At 37.2% G+C, this 17,620-nt stretch overlaps 1 protein-coding gene across 3 annotated transcripts in view; it reads left to right on the top strand.

Annotated features, from left to right (window-relative positions):
• The first annotated feature begins 591 nt into the window (after nucleotides 1-591).
• dip2ba (DIP2 acetate--CoA ligase B (putative)a) overlaps nucleotides 592-17,620 on the top strand; it is an 86,292-nt gene continuing 69,263 nt past the window's right edge. For 2 of the 3 annotated variants that reach the window (XM_087305459.1, XM_087305458.1), the window contains exon 1: nucleotides 592-829. In XM_087305459.1, the coding sequence (XP_087161585.1) occupies nucleotides 745-829 (85 nt within the window). In that variant the 5' untranslated portion in view covers nucleotides 592-744. 3 annotated transcript variants of the gene reach the window in all.

Genomic DNA, 17,620 nt, shown 5'->3' with positions numbered 1-17,620 from the left:
AAGTGCAAAATGAAAACAAAACAATAAAACACGTAAAAAATAATAAGACTGATGAAAACAAACAACAGAATGACAACAATTAACATTAAAAATAAAATATAAAATTTAACTCAAACCTTTAATTAAATTACAATGCTTCACTAAGTGACATAAACACTGGATTAAAAAAATAATTATTGTTCATTGAACAATTCAAAATTAACAATTTTAAAATTTTTATAAGGTAATTTTCAAATTTTGGGCCATAACAAATCATTAACATAGCTATTCCAGAACGATATTACATGAGGTTTAGAGACAGGACAAAAACAGGGTAATTAACTTTTTCCAGTACACACGTACGACACACAAGACAGTAACATTATCGCAACCTTTTGTCATGTTGTCGCCAGAGGGCGCATGCGCATCATTTGTGTGTGTGTGTGTGTGTGTGTGTGTGTGTGTGTGTGTGTGTGTGTGTGTGTGTGTGTGTGTGTGTGTGTGTGTGTGTGTGTGTGTGTGTGTGTGTGTGTGTGTGTGTGTGTGTGTGTGTTTGGGGGTGTCATTGATCACACACAGGAGGTAAACGCGATCACGTGACCGCGCAGTGCCGTTGGTGAGTCTCCCAGCATGGCGGAAGGAGTAGTTCTCCGGATGGATTGTTACTCACCTTTTAATTCACGCTTTATGCCTTGACCGGAGGATTTTGGGCTTTCGAAGTGCATTTCATCACACTTAAAACAACTTAAGCGTATTTTCGCGAAGATGGCAGACCGCGGTGTGGATTTGGCAGCTCTACCGAAAGAGGTTAGAGAGCAGTTGGCGGAGTTGGAGCTCGAGCTGTCTGAAGGTAAGAGATGGAGTTATTATCACCTCACCATTAATAATGCTAATAACATTAACCTAATTATTCAATCCCACGCCTGTTTGGCGCTGTTACAGACTCGTATGTGTGCTCAAACGGACGGCTGTCTCCTGCTTTGTCTTGGTGTTTTGAAGGTCTTCTGTTTCTCCTTTAGGAATTTCGTTTTAAAACAGGGCGCGTCTCAAAAACTAGTGTGCTGCCTACTGAGATGGAATGTCTGGGTACCCAAAATGCAGTTTCTAAAGCTTCCGAACGCGCCCTTAGTTCCCAGACATGCTGTCTAGGTAGACAGCTCATTAGTTTTTCAGACACTGCCTGAGTGTGTCGGTGGAAATTGTGATTTTTCTTTGCTCAAATATGCTTTTAAACTCGTGTAAATGAACGAGTCGACCGTGAATGAGGACTAGAAGATAAATGTTGCTGAATCCGGTCGTTAGTTTCACCTCAAGGGACTGAGGCTATTGTCTGTTCTGTGATCCAGACCTTAAAGGAAAAAGAGCCCTTGACAGTTCAGCTAGACACGATACCGTGGGGCAGAGATTGTCAGGAAAGCATATCAAGTGGGTTTTGGACGTGGGTTTCTGTATATTGTGTTAAAAATGGCTTTTGTTATCATAGCGGAGACGTTGTTTAAGGGACATCACTTCATGTCTGGGATTTAATGGCAAAGTCACTGACAGCATTGGTTTATTTTCTGCTGCTGAGGTCCTCTTAGCACTCAGACATCTGTCAAACACAGATGTCGTTAGTCATTATAAAATAATGATGATGGTTACAGTGTGATACTGACAGTGTTTTAATTCTTGTAAACTGATTGATTTATTTCCAATAAGCTTTCAGTCAGTACAGAACCATAATATCACTTAAAAATAGACTACTTAGCACTGTTCGAACTACATTTTAACTAGAATAGCTCATTAAATTTGTTTAAATGGTTTATAAATAGTTATGGTGCATATCTGTATTTTACACCTCCTACATACATTGACACTTGACTGTTAAACAATACAAAACATTTATCAAAATACTATTGAAAAGGGCACCCTGTTCTTTACGTTGTGGTGCAAAAGGTTTGTTGAGTGATCAAAATCATTCTATCTAAATTGTTATATTTTAACATTGTTATATTTTAAATAATATTTAATTGTTATATTCTATGTATTGTTATATTTTTGTTGTCATTTGATTAATTCACACATTACAATATATATATATATATATATATATATATATATATATATATATAGTTGAAACCAGAATTATTAGCACCCCTTTGATTTTCTTTTTTTACTTTTTTAAATATTTCCCAAATGATGCATAACAGAGCAAGGAAAATTTCACAGTATGTCTGATAATATTTTTTTCTTCTGGAGAAAAGCATTATTTGTTTTATTTTGGCTGGAATAAAAGTAGTTTTTAATTTTTTAAAAAACATTTTAAGGTCAATATTATTAGCCCCTTTAAGCTATATATTTTTTTGATAGTCTACAGAACAAACTATTATTATACAATAACTTGCCTAATTACCCTAACCTGCCTAGTTAACCTAATTAAACTAGTTAAGCCTGTAAATGTCACTTTAAGCTGTACAGAAGTGTCTTGAAAAATATGTAGTCAAATATTATTTACTTTCATCATGGCAAAGATACAATAAATCAGTTATTAGAAATGAGTTATTAAAACTATTATGTTTAGAAATGTGCTGAAATTTTTTCTCTCCGTTAAACAGAAATTAGAGGAAAAAAATAAACAGGGGGGCTGATAATTCTGACTTAAACTGTATATATTTTGCTGTGATTTATTAGGCATCTCCGTCTATTCACATAGTTTAGAAGTTCATTCAGCATTCATGACATCACAGCGGTGGTGTTTCATGCACCGTGATGCATCTTTGAGCATCTTCTCACCGCCGTGTCATTCATCTGTGAAAGGCAGTGCCGTTCTACTCATTCACTTGGTCAGAGAGCGCTATGTGGGGGAGATGTGTCGGTTTTCAGCTTAGTAATAGTCTTACACAACTGGAAACGTTTAGTGTGTGGGCCACGCTCTCCAACAGCTTGTTGATGATCTTATCAAGAAAACCAGCCATAGAAACTGTAACCAGAGTAACACAACATTTTATGACTGTATGATGATGCACTGTAAATTATGACCATATAATTACTGATGACCATTGAGCCACATTTTTTGTCAGCCAGCCACACTGTGATATAGGGCTGCATGGTATTGGAAAAAACGTACATTGTTGTATTTAGTTTTTTCTACAATATTCATGCGTTCATTTTCCTTCAGCTTAGTTCCTTATTTATCAGAGTTTGCCAAAGTGGAATGAACCGGCAACTACTCCAGAATATGTTTTACACTGCGGATGTCCTTCCAAACGCAACCCAGTAGTAGGAAACACCTATACACTCTCACTTACTCATACACTACAGCCAGTTTAGCTCTTTCAATTCACAGATACCGCATGTCAATGCACTGTAGAGGAAACCGGAGCATCCGGAGGAAAACTACCAACATACAAACTCCACACAGAAATGCCAACCGATCCAGCCGGGGCTTGGACCAGCAACCTTCTTGTTGTGAGGTGACTAGACCAGTGGTTCTCAAACTGTGGTAGTGGTACGCGGGCTTCCTCCTAGTGGTACGCGGAGGAATCGCTGAATAATGAAAGAAGCAATTAACACTTTTAATCCTTTAATGCGTAATATAACATTGATGTGATCAGCATTGGCTGTTTTGTGAAGTGTACGATCACAGCGCTGTGCTTGGAGTGTTTATTTTAGTGCATTGTGTCATAAGCTGCTGAAAATCAGTTTCAGAAGTTTAAGAATTGATTCTGAAGCGTGATTTGACTGACATGAAAAGTGGCCAATCACAGTCGACCTTGTCTAGTTGCGTGAAACGTAAGGGCGGGACAAAGGCTTTCTGTGTTGCAGAGACAGAAAAAACAACTTAAAAACAAATGTTTTGTTGGAATAATGCTTCTCGGATGTTTTCACTACAGAGATGTCTAGCAGAGTAATTAAACCGCGGACATATTTCCTGCCTATTTGATGATCTTCATACACGTTTCGCTCTCCGACAGCCAGTCGACTCGCCTCTGACCTGTCACTCCTCCAAATACATTCTGAATGGCAGCGTGGGAATGAAGGTATTGCGCAATTACTCATTTCTGCAAATGCGGCGAGTGCTTTATTTTAACACGAGAGCGCATTCATGTACGCAAATCGCTAAAACAGATATGCATGCTCTTAAATAGGCTTTTTTCAAATGAACTGCAGTGCTCTCATCATCGCGTGTGTGCTCAGATAGAATACAATCGCGATCTTTCCACTATTAAAGTAGACATTATTTATCTTTGCTCCTTAACTAAATTTAGTCAAAAGTATTCAAAGTTATCAAATATTTAGAAATAGATTGATACATGATCGATGACAATGCTAATGGTCTTCTTATTTGGCTGTGTTGTGAAGTGAAACTTACTTTTAGCAAAGGTGGAACATTTTTTATTTCTTTACGACAAAATAATTATGCTGGAAATGTTTCTGGGTGAGGTATTTGTGTGATTTATACATTTAGCTGTATTCTGATCTGTCCTAAAGCATTACAGGTCAAAGCAATCGATTGTTAGCCTACTTATTGTTTATTTATCACATTTTACAATAAGGCTCTTAAAGCACTGCTTTGATAAATGTAGTGTTGTCATATTTCAAATACCTCAAGTAAAATAAAGTCATTTGTTTTATATTTTTACTGACAGTGTACTTGTATTTTTTTATGTTTCTATTTTAGATTAAGATCAAGTGTAAAATAAAATCTACATGTGATGTACAGCTATTTAAGAAACAAATTTGCCATATTGTAAAGAAAATAGTGTAAAATATGTAAATAAAAGGCTAAATTTAAATCTTTTTACCATTTACTTTAATTTAACCTTTCAAAGCTTAAAAATATATATTTTTAAAGATATTTAAAGATTATTTGGTAGTTTTACCAGTGCTATTGAAAAAGATTAATTGTCATGAAAGAAAAAAATCGACCATACTTCCTTTGTTAGTGCAAATTATACATCTAGCTTTGGGATGTAAGCAATCAAACCATTAAATCAGGTTTACACCTAAAAAAAAGTGATTTCATAATGAAAATCAGATTTTTTTTCAAAAGTAACCAACTAGTACTTTTTAAAAGAGTAATTCGTATACCTAATATTAGTATTATTTACTAAAATTTTTGTTATTTTAGCAGTGTAATAGTATTTTTACTTGAATACAAAAAAGATTTCACAAGCACTTAGTGCAGGTTTATTATATTATTAATACATGATTAATAAATATTATTATTAATGTTTTTTATTTGTATCTATTCCTATGCAATGTTCTATGGGTTTCTGAGAATACATTTCAGGTCTTCAATACATAGCATGTCAGTCTTGAAAAAAAAATAGGTGCTGGAATTGATTTTCATTAGGCTGTGCCTGTATGAACCCTGTCATGTACATTTAACATTTATTTCAAGATTTGTCTGAAAGTGTAGGAATATGACATATAGCCTATATTTATAAGGTCCAAGCAGCATTTCCAGCTTTTGATGAATAGACTACTATGAATACTTTAGATTTAAGTACAGCAGTTTTCTTTTTACTTTTTAAGAACAGCGCTATTTTTTAATGAACTTTTAAAAGCACATTTTAACTAAAACTTTTTTTTTTTATCTGCAAGCACAGTTAATGTTCAGACTATTTCAAATGTTTAAAGTGACTGACAATAATACATATTCTTACTAATAGGAAGTAATCTGCATCGTTTTAAAACTGTGCACACCTGTAGCTGCTTAATTAGGCTTTCAACGCTATTTTTTAATACTGGTTAAAAAATAGCGTCGTAAGGTGGTACTTGGAGAGACGATTTTTTTCTAAGGTGGTACTTGGTGAAAAAAGTTTGAGAACCACTGGACTAGACCACTGAGCCATCATGAGGCCCATTTTCTGCCATATGTTTTGCGATACGAATATAATTTCTCAAGATGATGATAGACTCAATTTGTTAAGAATTGTACATCAATATATAATGTAATGTTTTATATATATAAACAAATTAAAGCACAGATAAAAACAATAGAACAGAGATAAAAATTAAATAAACAGCGTTTATGTTTTTTGTGTGAAGTGTAACAATATTGAGGTACAGCTGTTCAGTAGTTAAATGTAAAATATGTAAATCCTGTAATGTGACTATTAGGGCTGCACAATATATCCCTTCAGCATTGATATCGCAATGTGCATATCGGCAATAGTCACATCAACAGAAATGCAATATCATTATAGTCAATGTCTGAATCATGGTTGAACAGGAGCTACAGAATTTTATTTAAGCACTGTGTTGATGAGGGCTTATATGATTTATGCAAAAAAAATTCTTTCTTAGAATTTTTGACTTGTTTCTAACCCAAATATCTCAAAGTGATAACATGTTTATTTTACTTACTCCACTGGCAGATAATTTCCTTAAAACAAAAACCTCTTATTTTTCATTTGTGTCTTCAGACAGTGAAAACTAAACAAAATTTTTACCTCGTCTAAGATTCTTTGATATTTTGACTAGAAATAAGACAAAACAATTAAGAAAAGCATTTTTGGCATTTTGAATATTCAATTTATGTATCGGAATACTGTTAGACCAGGGGTCTCAAAATTAATTTACCTGGGGGCCGCAGGAGGCAAAGTCTGGGTGAGGCTGGGCCGCATAAGGGATTTCACAAAAAAAAAGTCCTCAAATGTCATTATTAACAGTTTTAATTATTTCTTCTGAACATGAAGTGTCCTGAACATTAATAGAACATTGAGTGAAGATTATGAACAGTTCTTCTGAACATGGCATCTTTTGCCTACTTCTTGCTGCCAGAGACTTGACAGCGCTTCTTCTCACAAATCTGAACCACATTTGGCTTTAGAGCGGAAGCAGTTGAGACCCTCAGTATGGCTTGAAGATGATCATCATTAAGTCTAGACCTGTACTTTGATTTATTGAAGTCCTAGGGAAAAAAGTAGGGGAACTCACTCAAAACTTCCATTCCCTCACCTAAAAAAAGGCGTATATATGTATAAATAAAACACCCCCACCCCACTCCAGTCACATCAGTCTGTACCAAGTGTGCCGCAAGCCTACGTTTGAGTGAAGGTTTCGGCCGTTAGATCGCCCCCTGGGGGCTGGCTGCAGTACAAGTCATAAAGCCCGCCTCCTCCGTGTTAATGAAGGAGACTTGAGCCCAAATAAAAAAAAATATTACACTTGCAATAAAATGTCCCGAAAGATAGTTCTGGTCGATTAAGGCACTGGTTATTGTGCTGAAATAGGTGCAGATCTTCATTTTTGTAAACAGTTTGTTTTTAGCAGTAATTTAATGCTGGGCGTGTCATCGTGATTGACAGCTGTGATTTACAGTTTCTCAAAGCGCGGCGTCTGAGCTTCGGCAGGAGACTGAAGTAGACTGAAATGTTATTATTCGATTTCTGTGTTATTTTACCATGACAAAATGAGTTCAGCAGTAAACTATAGTTTCTGACATACATGATCCTGGTGGAACACTGTTTATTCGCTAAGTTCAGGGCTTTTTTCGGGCTTTATTAGTTTGCTGATACACGCCTAGCCACCCAGATAGCAAAACACAGTTCCGGCTAGATTCTCGCCTGCCGGAGACTTATCTCTTAGAGCTCAGACTGACTAATGTTACCTCTGCTGGACCTACTCCGGATGCCTGGACTCACTGCCCGATTCCAGTCCGAGTCAATCGAGCCAGATGCGGCGGCCGAGCGAGCAGGCGCTGCCGCATGCGAGCCGGAATCAGCCCGCGACGCCGCGAGTAAGTTGTGCGCTGCGGCCTGGAGCTGGCGCGATTGAATATATAAAACCCTCATATTTGTTAACGTTATTACATCCATTTGTGTTGATATGACAGCAAACGCATGCTGAGAAGTTCGGGGGGCGTAGTTGATTTTACATAAAGCGTTTGATTGGAAGCTCGACTCTGCTCATTTTCGCGGCTCCTCCTCTGGCTCCATCAGACAGTCCTTCTGCGCATGTCTGGCTCCAATTTCAGCAGTCTTTTGCGACAGTTTGTGCCCGTCAAGCAGGCGTTTTGCCCTCAAGGCGTTCAATGGGAAAAAGGGCTGTCGCGTCGTCCATATTTTTTACAGTCATTGGTCTGTACCAGTCTGTATCTACCTATAATATCAACACAATCTCGATGCAGGGCAGGCACGTGCACACAGGGCTCAACCTGTGCAGAGCACATGCCCTTTTTAGTCTTGCATAGAAAGTGCCCTTCCAAAATGATCAAAAGTGCCCCCGCGACGCGACACACCCTCGGTCCCGCCCTTCAGTAGGCGCGCGATAACACCGCTCTTGAGTACGTGCGCGACAACACAGCTGATCAGAACGCGCGCGACAACGCGCATTGAGTAACAAGCACGCTGTGTACGGATAGAATCAGCGGAGCGGGGAGCGCTCTCTCTCCCCGCTCCGCTGATTCTGTCAGAGTACATCGGTCGGCGCGGGCCACAAAATATTGCACTGAGGGCCACAAATGGCCCGCGAGCCGCGAGTTTGAGACCCCTGTGTTAGACTCTCCAGAAAACAGTCAAATAGAGCGTTTATTAAACTGCCTCCTGAAACTCTATTCATATCGCAATATATATCAGAAAAATAAAATGTTAGACTCTCCAGAAAACAGTCAATATATATCAGAAAAATAAAATGTTAGACTCTCCAGAAAACAGTCAAATAGAGCGTTTATTAAACTGCCTCCTGAAACTCTATTCATATCGCAATATATATCAGAAAAATAAAATGTTGCTATATCAGACTTTTCCATTATCATGCAGCCATAGTGACTATTGTGATATTGATTCCGAAACAATATTTTAAACAGCCCTACTATGAAATGTTTGCTAAGTTGAGAAGAATATAATGGAATAGATAAAACTGGCTTTACAATGGCACCAGTGATGGTGAATAAATCATGACAGAAGATTTATTTTGGGGTGATCTACCTTTCAACCCAATGTTCTGCATGTGATCTAGAGGCCTGTGACTTTTGAGATTGTGTGAAAACAACATGAAAGCTCTTGCAACTGTGTGTTTAGTGGAAGGGTTTTAGTGCCTTTGGGGCAGGTGAGTGATCTGGAGTGTTTGGTCAATTGGAGGGCGGTTGCGGCTCCCTCTCCCCCTCCTCCCAAACAAGCAGCTGCCAGTCTCGGCTGTCGTCTCTCCCCGGACACTCACCTCCCCACTAGCTTGTCACACTTCTGTCCTCGCTCCCCTCTGCTCGAGCCATCTCTGTTTCTCCTGCTTTCTTGCACTTGGGATGACTCAAATGATTCACTCACTTTGATTGACCAATCAAATGCACATTAATTTAGCACATGCACTTTAATCATCTTAATTATGGCACCATATTAGTTGTATTTGAATGACCAAAGGCTACTCGATTGTCAGAAATGTGATGTTAAAAATAACGGTACAGCTACAATTTTTAAAAACACTGATAATTTAAGACAGTACATTTGTACTGCACATTAGAATTGTTGTGATGCCTGAATTCACTTGTAATGTTTTAATTAACGGATTTAAGTTTGTGTTTTAATAAAGGGGCTGAATGTAGAATGTAGAAACTTCAGTTATTTGCAATGTTGTTGACCATTAATGCCTCAGTTCCACTCATTGGTATGGTTCAGTGCAGTTATGGGTTACCCCACTTAGGCTTGCGTTTTCCACAGCCAGTACTTAATAGATTGGTGTATACCAGAAAGTTGCCTCTAAGAAGAAAATTGTATGATCTGTTTATATGTTGCGTTTTTCTCAAACTCAAGTTTCAAATGTTAAAGCGAGAGGCGCGCTCAGCAGATCGTGTTCTTGCTCCTTGAAATTGGGCTTGTTGTCACTAGATGACAAGCTTTGTTTGAGTATGGTTCATTGTATTATCACAATGATGTGTTACGGCTGTGTATTTAAAAATGATTTTTCTTCCTGTGTTGTCTTTCCCTTGTCTTGTTGCAAATGATGGTGATGATTCTCTGTAAACCAGTAATCATCAGTAAGTCTAGCTCCACCCTTTTGGTACTATACTGTTGTATAGGTACCCTTAGGAAAGGGTGCCAAAAAAGTGATGTTACTGTTTGACAGTGGAAATGGATATAAATTAGGCTTGGGCGGTGTCCAAATTTTGAGACCGTCAAACCGCCTCCATATTTTACCCCGGTATCCGGTATTACCGGCGTAATAAAAAAAATTATGACGTAAGGCTCAGACAGCGTCACCAAACTGTTGGCTTGAGCCTAAACCATTCAGAAACTGAATACATTCTATGCGACCTTAGGCAGAGAGAGAGAGAGAGAGAGAGACAGAGAGACAGAGACAGAGAGACTTTCTCTGTCTTACACAAACACACACACACACATCTCTCCCGCGATTTATTCAGAAATTTACTCCCATACCGTAAGAAATCTGGCCGGCTCCCGCGGGAATGCAGAGAGCTGTAATCGGGCCATAAAAATTATACCCGATAGGTCCCGAGTCCGACACGTACATTTTGATTGACAGCTTTATAAAGCCCGAGCCCTTACAGCTCTAATGCATTTTTTCAAGAATGAGTCATTTATATGTTTTAACAGCATTTATTCGTAACAAACGTAGATCCCACTTGAAAGTTGGAACAAAGAAATAAAATAAGTCCTCTGTAACATCGTAACATCTCAGCACTCTATAGGTCTACATGCACTTAGCCTTTAAATTGGCCAACACACCAATGAAAAGAAATCTTGCTTAACAAATCAAATAAACTCTAAATGATGACGGGTATTTTGGCAGTAACTAAATTGAAGCTGAATATTAAAAGAATAATGCCACCATTAGTCTGTATACTCTGTCTACATTATGATTAGGCCTATATGGTTTAATTAATATTTATTTATAATTTAAAACCCTTTACTCACCAAGATTAGGCTACGTGTGTTTGTGGAGGAACATTATTAAATCCACTGGCTTTAGCGCAGTCTTGCGCTCATGTGCGTCCAGCAGCACTGAACACCGTTTCACTGCTACTGCTACAGGCCGAGATGCAGAGTTCTGATCTGGCTGATTTTGCAAGTTTTAGGTAGGATTGTTTATTCATCTTATACCAGTCAGGAAAATGCATTTAATTTTCCATGACCGTAGTTTCAGGGTAGCGAGTGGCCTCGTCATTTTACCTGAGAGCTTGAGGTTTAGGGCTCTACCGTAATACGCAGTGTATGAGCGACCGCTAAATACCTGCGGCTGGAATAACCGCTCTTTCTGACTGGCTTGACCGCCGTCAAAATTCTCTTTTTTTACTACTTCGTCATAATTTGCTTCACCTTTGCAGGGATGGATTTTAATGCAGGGATTTGGATTTTTTCGGGTCTCGCCGGGTTCGGGCAAAGATCTTCAGCTCTAATGCAGACCTCTCGTTCATATTAACCACGTCTCCCTTCTGTTCAGTCTAAACTGCCAAACTGCAGGACACTTTGAAGCGCGACTCGTCACGTCACGTCTCCCTGTCCCTCTCTCCCTCTCCCTCTCACCCTCTCCCCCTCCCTCTCCCTCTCTCTCTCTCCTCCACACTGTCCCGTGATGACAACCACACACACGTTTTTTAGGCATTAAATAAAGGATATTTAATACTTTATGACGGTATAACGGTATTGAAACTGACACCGTTGCTATTTTTAGATCCCGCGGTATACCATAATACCGTAATATCGCCCAAGCCTAATATAAATGTGTACTGTACTGTACTTTACCGAACTGTGAAATTGGCCTAAAAGCAACTGTAGCAACTTAATTATTTGTTCACACACTTTTGTTCACACAACATTCAAAAGGCTGAACGTGTGCTAATATCGTCATAGGAAAGTTCTTTTTAGTTTTTTAACAAAGGAGGTAATTAAAATCATATGGAGGATGAAGTATATCTGAGACTATAACTTACTATAGATGTATTAATCCCTTTTTTGGCATTATCCTAATTTTTTTTTTATATCAGCTCACACATCCTTTTAATTTTGCCAGGAAAGCTGTTCTTCAGATAAAACCGGTCTACTGGCTTTAACGCACATAAATTCAGGGAGTTCTTGTAGGTTGTTTTCACATGATGTCGTTGAAATTCAGATGGAGGGCAGGAAGTGATTCTTCTACAAAGGAATCGCTATCAGAACATCAAAATATTTCTGTTTTATGTGGTTTATTATTGTTTAAATCGGCCAAAGTAAGAAATGCCAAACAGCTTTTATAGACTTTCAAAAGTTTTTACTCATAAAGGAAAGAAAGTTCAAGAGACTGGCTGAAAAATGGAAGGCAGCATATAATAAACATTCTTTCAATGTGTGTACAAACTTTTTTAAAGGCGATTTGCAGTTCGTCTGACAACACAATAAAGATTAAATACAGGCCTAGCTATGTGTATAAATGTTCATGTGTTAAATAAAAATCAGATACAAACACCACCACACTTATACAAAATCCAAGAGAATATAAACAATGTACCCTGCCCTGTAATCACTGAAATCAAATCTTCGTCTTGTTTTGCAATAATCCATGACTTTACTGGTGTTTCGGTGGAATAAACAACCTTAACCTGAACATTAAGATGTGCAGCAGCGGTAAATGTTTGTTGATTGCAAGTTCATTAAGTTCATTCCCCCACACAAAAATAAATAAATATAATGTAGACTATCTATGCGTCCACACTTTTGTATGTTTTCATCTGTTATCTGAAAACGTTGTAGTAATTTTATAAAATAAAATGTTTTTGAAGCGCATAGTAAAGTGTATAATGTGTACAACTCTTTGTAAATGAATGCTACAGAATACTGTCGTATAGTAAACTAATAAACTGTTATAAATAACATTGGTGTAAACTGTGGTGCATTGTGATGGTGTATAATTAAAACTGAAGCCCATTGAATAATATGTTTATTACTACAGTTTTGTTGTACCACAGCAACAGTATAATTACTAGGACAGTTAAGTTCAAGTAATTGTCTAGTATGCATCTAAACACTATAGTATTAACTATAGTTTTTCTCATGGAATGTAATAGCTTATACAGTATTGATGAAAGGCAAATATATGCAAGTTCAGTAGACAACTCTGCCCTCTTCATATGTTAGGCATGATCCTTATATCATGTGGTTATTTTCTATTATATCTCCTTTGAATTATGGTATAAATAGCAAAAATACAGACAGTTTTTTACTTCATGTCCTCCATCTGAATTTCGTGTATCAACAGAACCATGTGATTGCAAACAATCTATACTTCCCATTAATCGGCAGAGTCTGCCATTGTTTGTTGTACACTAAAAACATTTGTACACTAGAAAGTATAAATGTTGTATTTGGCTTCTCTTTGCACCAGTGATAATTAAAAAATTTATTAAAAGATTATTGTCTGGAAAGCTCGTAGAAGAGTCCTGTAAATGCACCGGTCTGGAACTGTAGAAACCCTGCTTTATTAACAGTGTTTAGGCTGTTGCTATGTCATTTTGCGTCTATCCTTTATTTCTGGATCCATGTGTGGTTTCCACAAGGGCACATTCTGACCTTGGAGGGTAGAGATATTTCCCATTACCATGCTCCGCTGAGGCTTCACATAGTGAAAAGAGTCTGTCCAAATTATCTCCTACATAATGACCCAATTCTAGAGGATTGTAGCGATCATAGTAACAATAAGCACCATTGAGCTGATCTGGACTTTGGTGGTTCTGATCTGAACTGGCATTTGAGCCTTTCAACTGAAACCTTTGTGTCCCAAATGAGCAGCTTTGAGAGGGGAAACATAGGCTCAGTGTTTGTGTGTTTGTGTGTTTGTGTGTTTGTGTGTGTGTGTGTGTGTGTGTGTTTGCATATACCCTACAGCCTCACAAAATGAGGCATCTCCTCAACAATTGTGATTTAAAAAAAAGAAAGAAAGAAAACTCTACCCGAAAATAACACGTTGATAATCTCTGTATTCAAGTGAGCCCCTAATTATAATTTTGTCTAGTAGTTCGTGTACACCTTGTAATAAAACCAATGCTGTCATCGGTGAGTCATGTAAAGGTGTTGCAGGAAGTTGAACACAGCCTGAATCTGCTCTTGAATGTGTGCCACTTGTTGTTTTTTCTTCTAACCAGCTTAACATGGAATTGGACTTGAACAATGAAACAAAAATTCAAGCTTCTTGTGACGTTGGTCAGAATACCATTAGCACTGTAATCTCTTCTAAATAGTTTATTGTTCTTGTCAAGTACAAAGGAAAATTAGCCTTCAACCAAAGGCCCATTCAAGGAAAGTCTGTTTATTAGTGGCCATATTTGCAACAGCTCTAGGCACTTCTAAAAGCTCTATTTAAATGAATAAAAGGAATCCTAAAAACTGCTTGCTGAACACAAACATGCCGTGTTGCGTACAGATTCTACAACACCAATCACAGCTGTTTCCGTGGTAACCAGAGGATGCGGTTACAAACACAGGAAGAGTAGTGACAAGAACTTAATAAAACCAAACACAGAGTTTGAGAATGAAAAACTCGGTCATATGATACTGTGATAAGGGAAGGGTTAAAACAAGATGATGCAACTGATTAAATTAGCGATTGCTTCATTTTTCTAAGTTCACTTTTTGATTTTCTTTTGGTCTCACAGTCACTTGATACATATTTGCAGGTCAGAGTTCACCAACCTTGTTCTTTAAAACGCTTCAACATGCAAAACTTGTAGCATGAGTTTGAGGCTTTAAGCGTGCAATATGTAAGTTTGACACCCAGTGGTTGAACTAGGTATTGCAAATGCAAGCTTAGGTTGCCAAATTGACAAGCAACACGCGTGAGTCTGACGATTGAGGCTGATTTAAATCGTGTTCTCTTGTAAAAGCAACTAAGTCTGGGCCGATAAATGATATTATATCAAATCACCGTACAATTTGTGTCAATAACTATGATAATCTGTAAGAGACAATCACACAACATAAATGTGCAACAATGGGAATCTAAAAGTGTGCTGATATTAGAGATGTACCGAATTTTCAGCCACTGAAGAATTATTGGCTGAAAATATGTAATGCCATTTAATGGACCCTGTAATTTTTGTGCCTTCTGTCATTGTTAGGGTACTCTTTTAAATATGGAAGCATTAACATTTTATATTGAAATATATTTACCGTTATTGTTCAATATGGAAAATAATTATCAAGATTGCATTTTTTGCCATATTGCCCAGCCCTAAAAGCAACGACACGCGATAGAAGGAATATTTTCCATATTAAAAGGGGTTTTTGTTCCAACCAACACCTCGAATTGATATAGAAACTGTTTCTACTTCTTGCAGCTAAACAACAGAAAACCAACAGTGATCACCTCAGGTATACCTCATGTCTTTTATTCAGTGTTAAATGCTAATAATGGAAGTTTGACTGCCATTTTACTTGACATTAATTGCCATACTACTGAAAGCAGCAGCAGATAGTTCAACTCAGATCTTAAAAATAAAATCAACCGTTTGAAATTGAACTTTATACTCAAAACCAACACATATCAATGATTTAGCATGTACATTTAACAGGGTTCATTCGGTCATGGAAAACCTGAAAAAGTCATGGAATTTTGACATGGTATTTTCCAGGCCTGTAAAAGTTTTGGAAAAACAGAAAAACCCACAAAGTTTTGGAAAACTTATGGAAAACAGATATCTATACTTGAATATAGGTTAGTTGTCTTTACTTCTTTTCTGTCCTTGGCCAATCACGTACTCTAATATTATTAGTGTTGTGTAAGCAAGCACTGTCTAAATCAATTTTATATCTATAAATATAAATTAAAACTAAATAGACTGTTGCGTGTTTTACGAAATGCTGTTATAAATTTGAACATGCATTGTTTTTCTTTTTTATCACATATATATGTAGACATTGCATGAAACATTAGGGCATGAATATGAACTTAAGCCTTGGAAAATCATGGAAAAGTTATTTAATAATTATTATTGTTGAATTTTTGGAGTAAAAATGTGCGTGAACCCTGATTTAATAATGTCAAAGAGGTTTAATATGCATTAAATAGATTATAAACCTTGCCATTTTGTGAGTGAGTGTATATTCTGTGCTTCTGAAAGGCTGTATTTAAATTTCTGTCGTGTTTTGTCTGGTGCAAACAGCCAAATTGCTTATTGCAACTTTTGTTGGGGCACAGGGTTATAATGTTACCTGCTCACCTAATGTTTACGGTTGTAATAGTTGTATTATTGGCTAATTAACAACCTCATGTGGAACTCTGAGTCTGCGTCTCATTTCGGAGTCTGCTATAGTCCGCCGGAGGTCGCATTTCGGTCACGAGCTCATGCTTTGAGAGACTTTCTGTGAATGAGTGAAATACACTGTTTTCCATCAAGGCAAAAGAACCAACTGGGTTAAAAGAACCAAACAAAGACAGCGGTCCGGCACGTAACTCACATTTTCAAAGCAGAATAACTGACATCAGCGTTGTCTTTCAGATAAACAAGTATGTTCACTTGGCATGTTACTTAAATATTTACAAATATATTACGGTACTTATATGTTTTAGAAGAGTCAAAAACTTACATACAGCACCTTTAACATGTGATTTAAAGAAAGTCTGTGGAGCAAAAAGTGCAGTGTAAACGAGTGCCTATTTCCTCCGGAAGGCAGGACTTTTTTCGATGTGGTGGGCATAGTGAGCGTTAAACTTTTCTGCATTCAAAGTAAGGCAAGTGTCAAGTTGTATATCTATGTCTTGGCTGCAACACAATCTAGCATAGATGGCTCCCATGCCAAACCAGCTTATTTAAACTACTCCAGTCACTTAAAGACAAGTTCTTTTCAAATGCAGGATTGTTAGTGGTCTCTGCGGACAGCTGTGATGTCCAGCTAATGCGTGTAGTTTGTTAGTATTGATTGCTGTTATGAAGAGGGTTGCATCTTGGCTCTCTGCAGCAATACAGAGACTATGCTTTATAGCTCCGCCATCGTGATGAAAGGGGCATGTTGTTGTTGCCAGTTGCTTTCAATCTAGGACACAGGATGACCCAAGATGGACTAAACCCCCTCATTTGCTCTTCTGGTTAAACTGTTCTCTGACCATTAAGGGATGGCTTTTTTCCCATGAGGGACCCCTTTTTCTTCTTTTGTTTTGTGTGTCCTGTTAAATAAATAAGTGAGATTGGGGAATATTGCTTCCTTTAATATGTCTTGACCTTTTTTGTGACTTTTCAAAGACAAAAGTAAGGAAAAATTGATACACATAGAAGGTTAATCCTCTGTTGGCTCATTTGTTTTTGTTAATTATTAACTACCGTACTGTGGTGATGATGACAATAATAATAGTTTAATATTAAATTCAGTAGCCTAATATTTGTATTTTACAATTTAAATGTGCATCATTTGTTTTAGTACTGGCCTTGATGTATGCTTCAATGTGCTCTTTTAATATTAAACTATTATTTTATGTTCTGTATTGACACTTTCATTACGGTTTTTGTGGGGAAAACTAAGCTTAGATTTCATGGAAATAAGGCGATTTACTATAAATTGGCCTCGTTTTCTTTATGCTAAATTTGTTTTTTCTTTTGACTTTGGGGTAAAATATGACTCAGCCGTTTTTTTTCTGAAACATACTGACATGAAGCATCATGTAAGCTCTTTATTTAAAACATTAGGACATGATTTTCTGTTAAGCTGCTTTGAAACCTAAAGGGTTGTGAAAAGTG

The sequence above is a fragment of the Danio rerio genome, chromosome 23, assembly GCF_052040795.2.
Source record: "Danio rerio strain M-AB ecotype USA chromosome 23, GRCz13ab, whole genome shotgun sequence".
NCBI classification, from domain to species: domain Eukaryota; kingdom Metazoa; phylum Chordata; class Actinopteri; order Cypriniformes; family Danionidae; genus Danio; species Danio rerio.
Note: the sequence above shows the minus strand (reverse complement) of the source record. Positions and strands in the feature narration are given on the sequence as shown.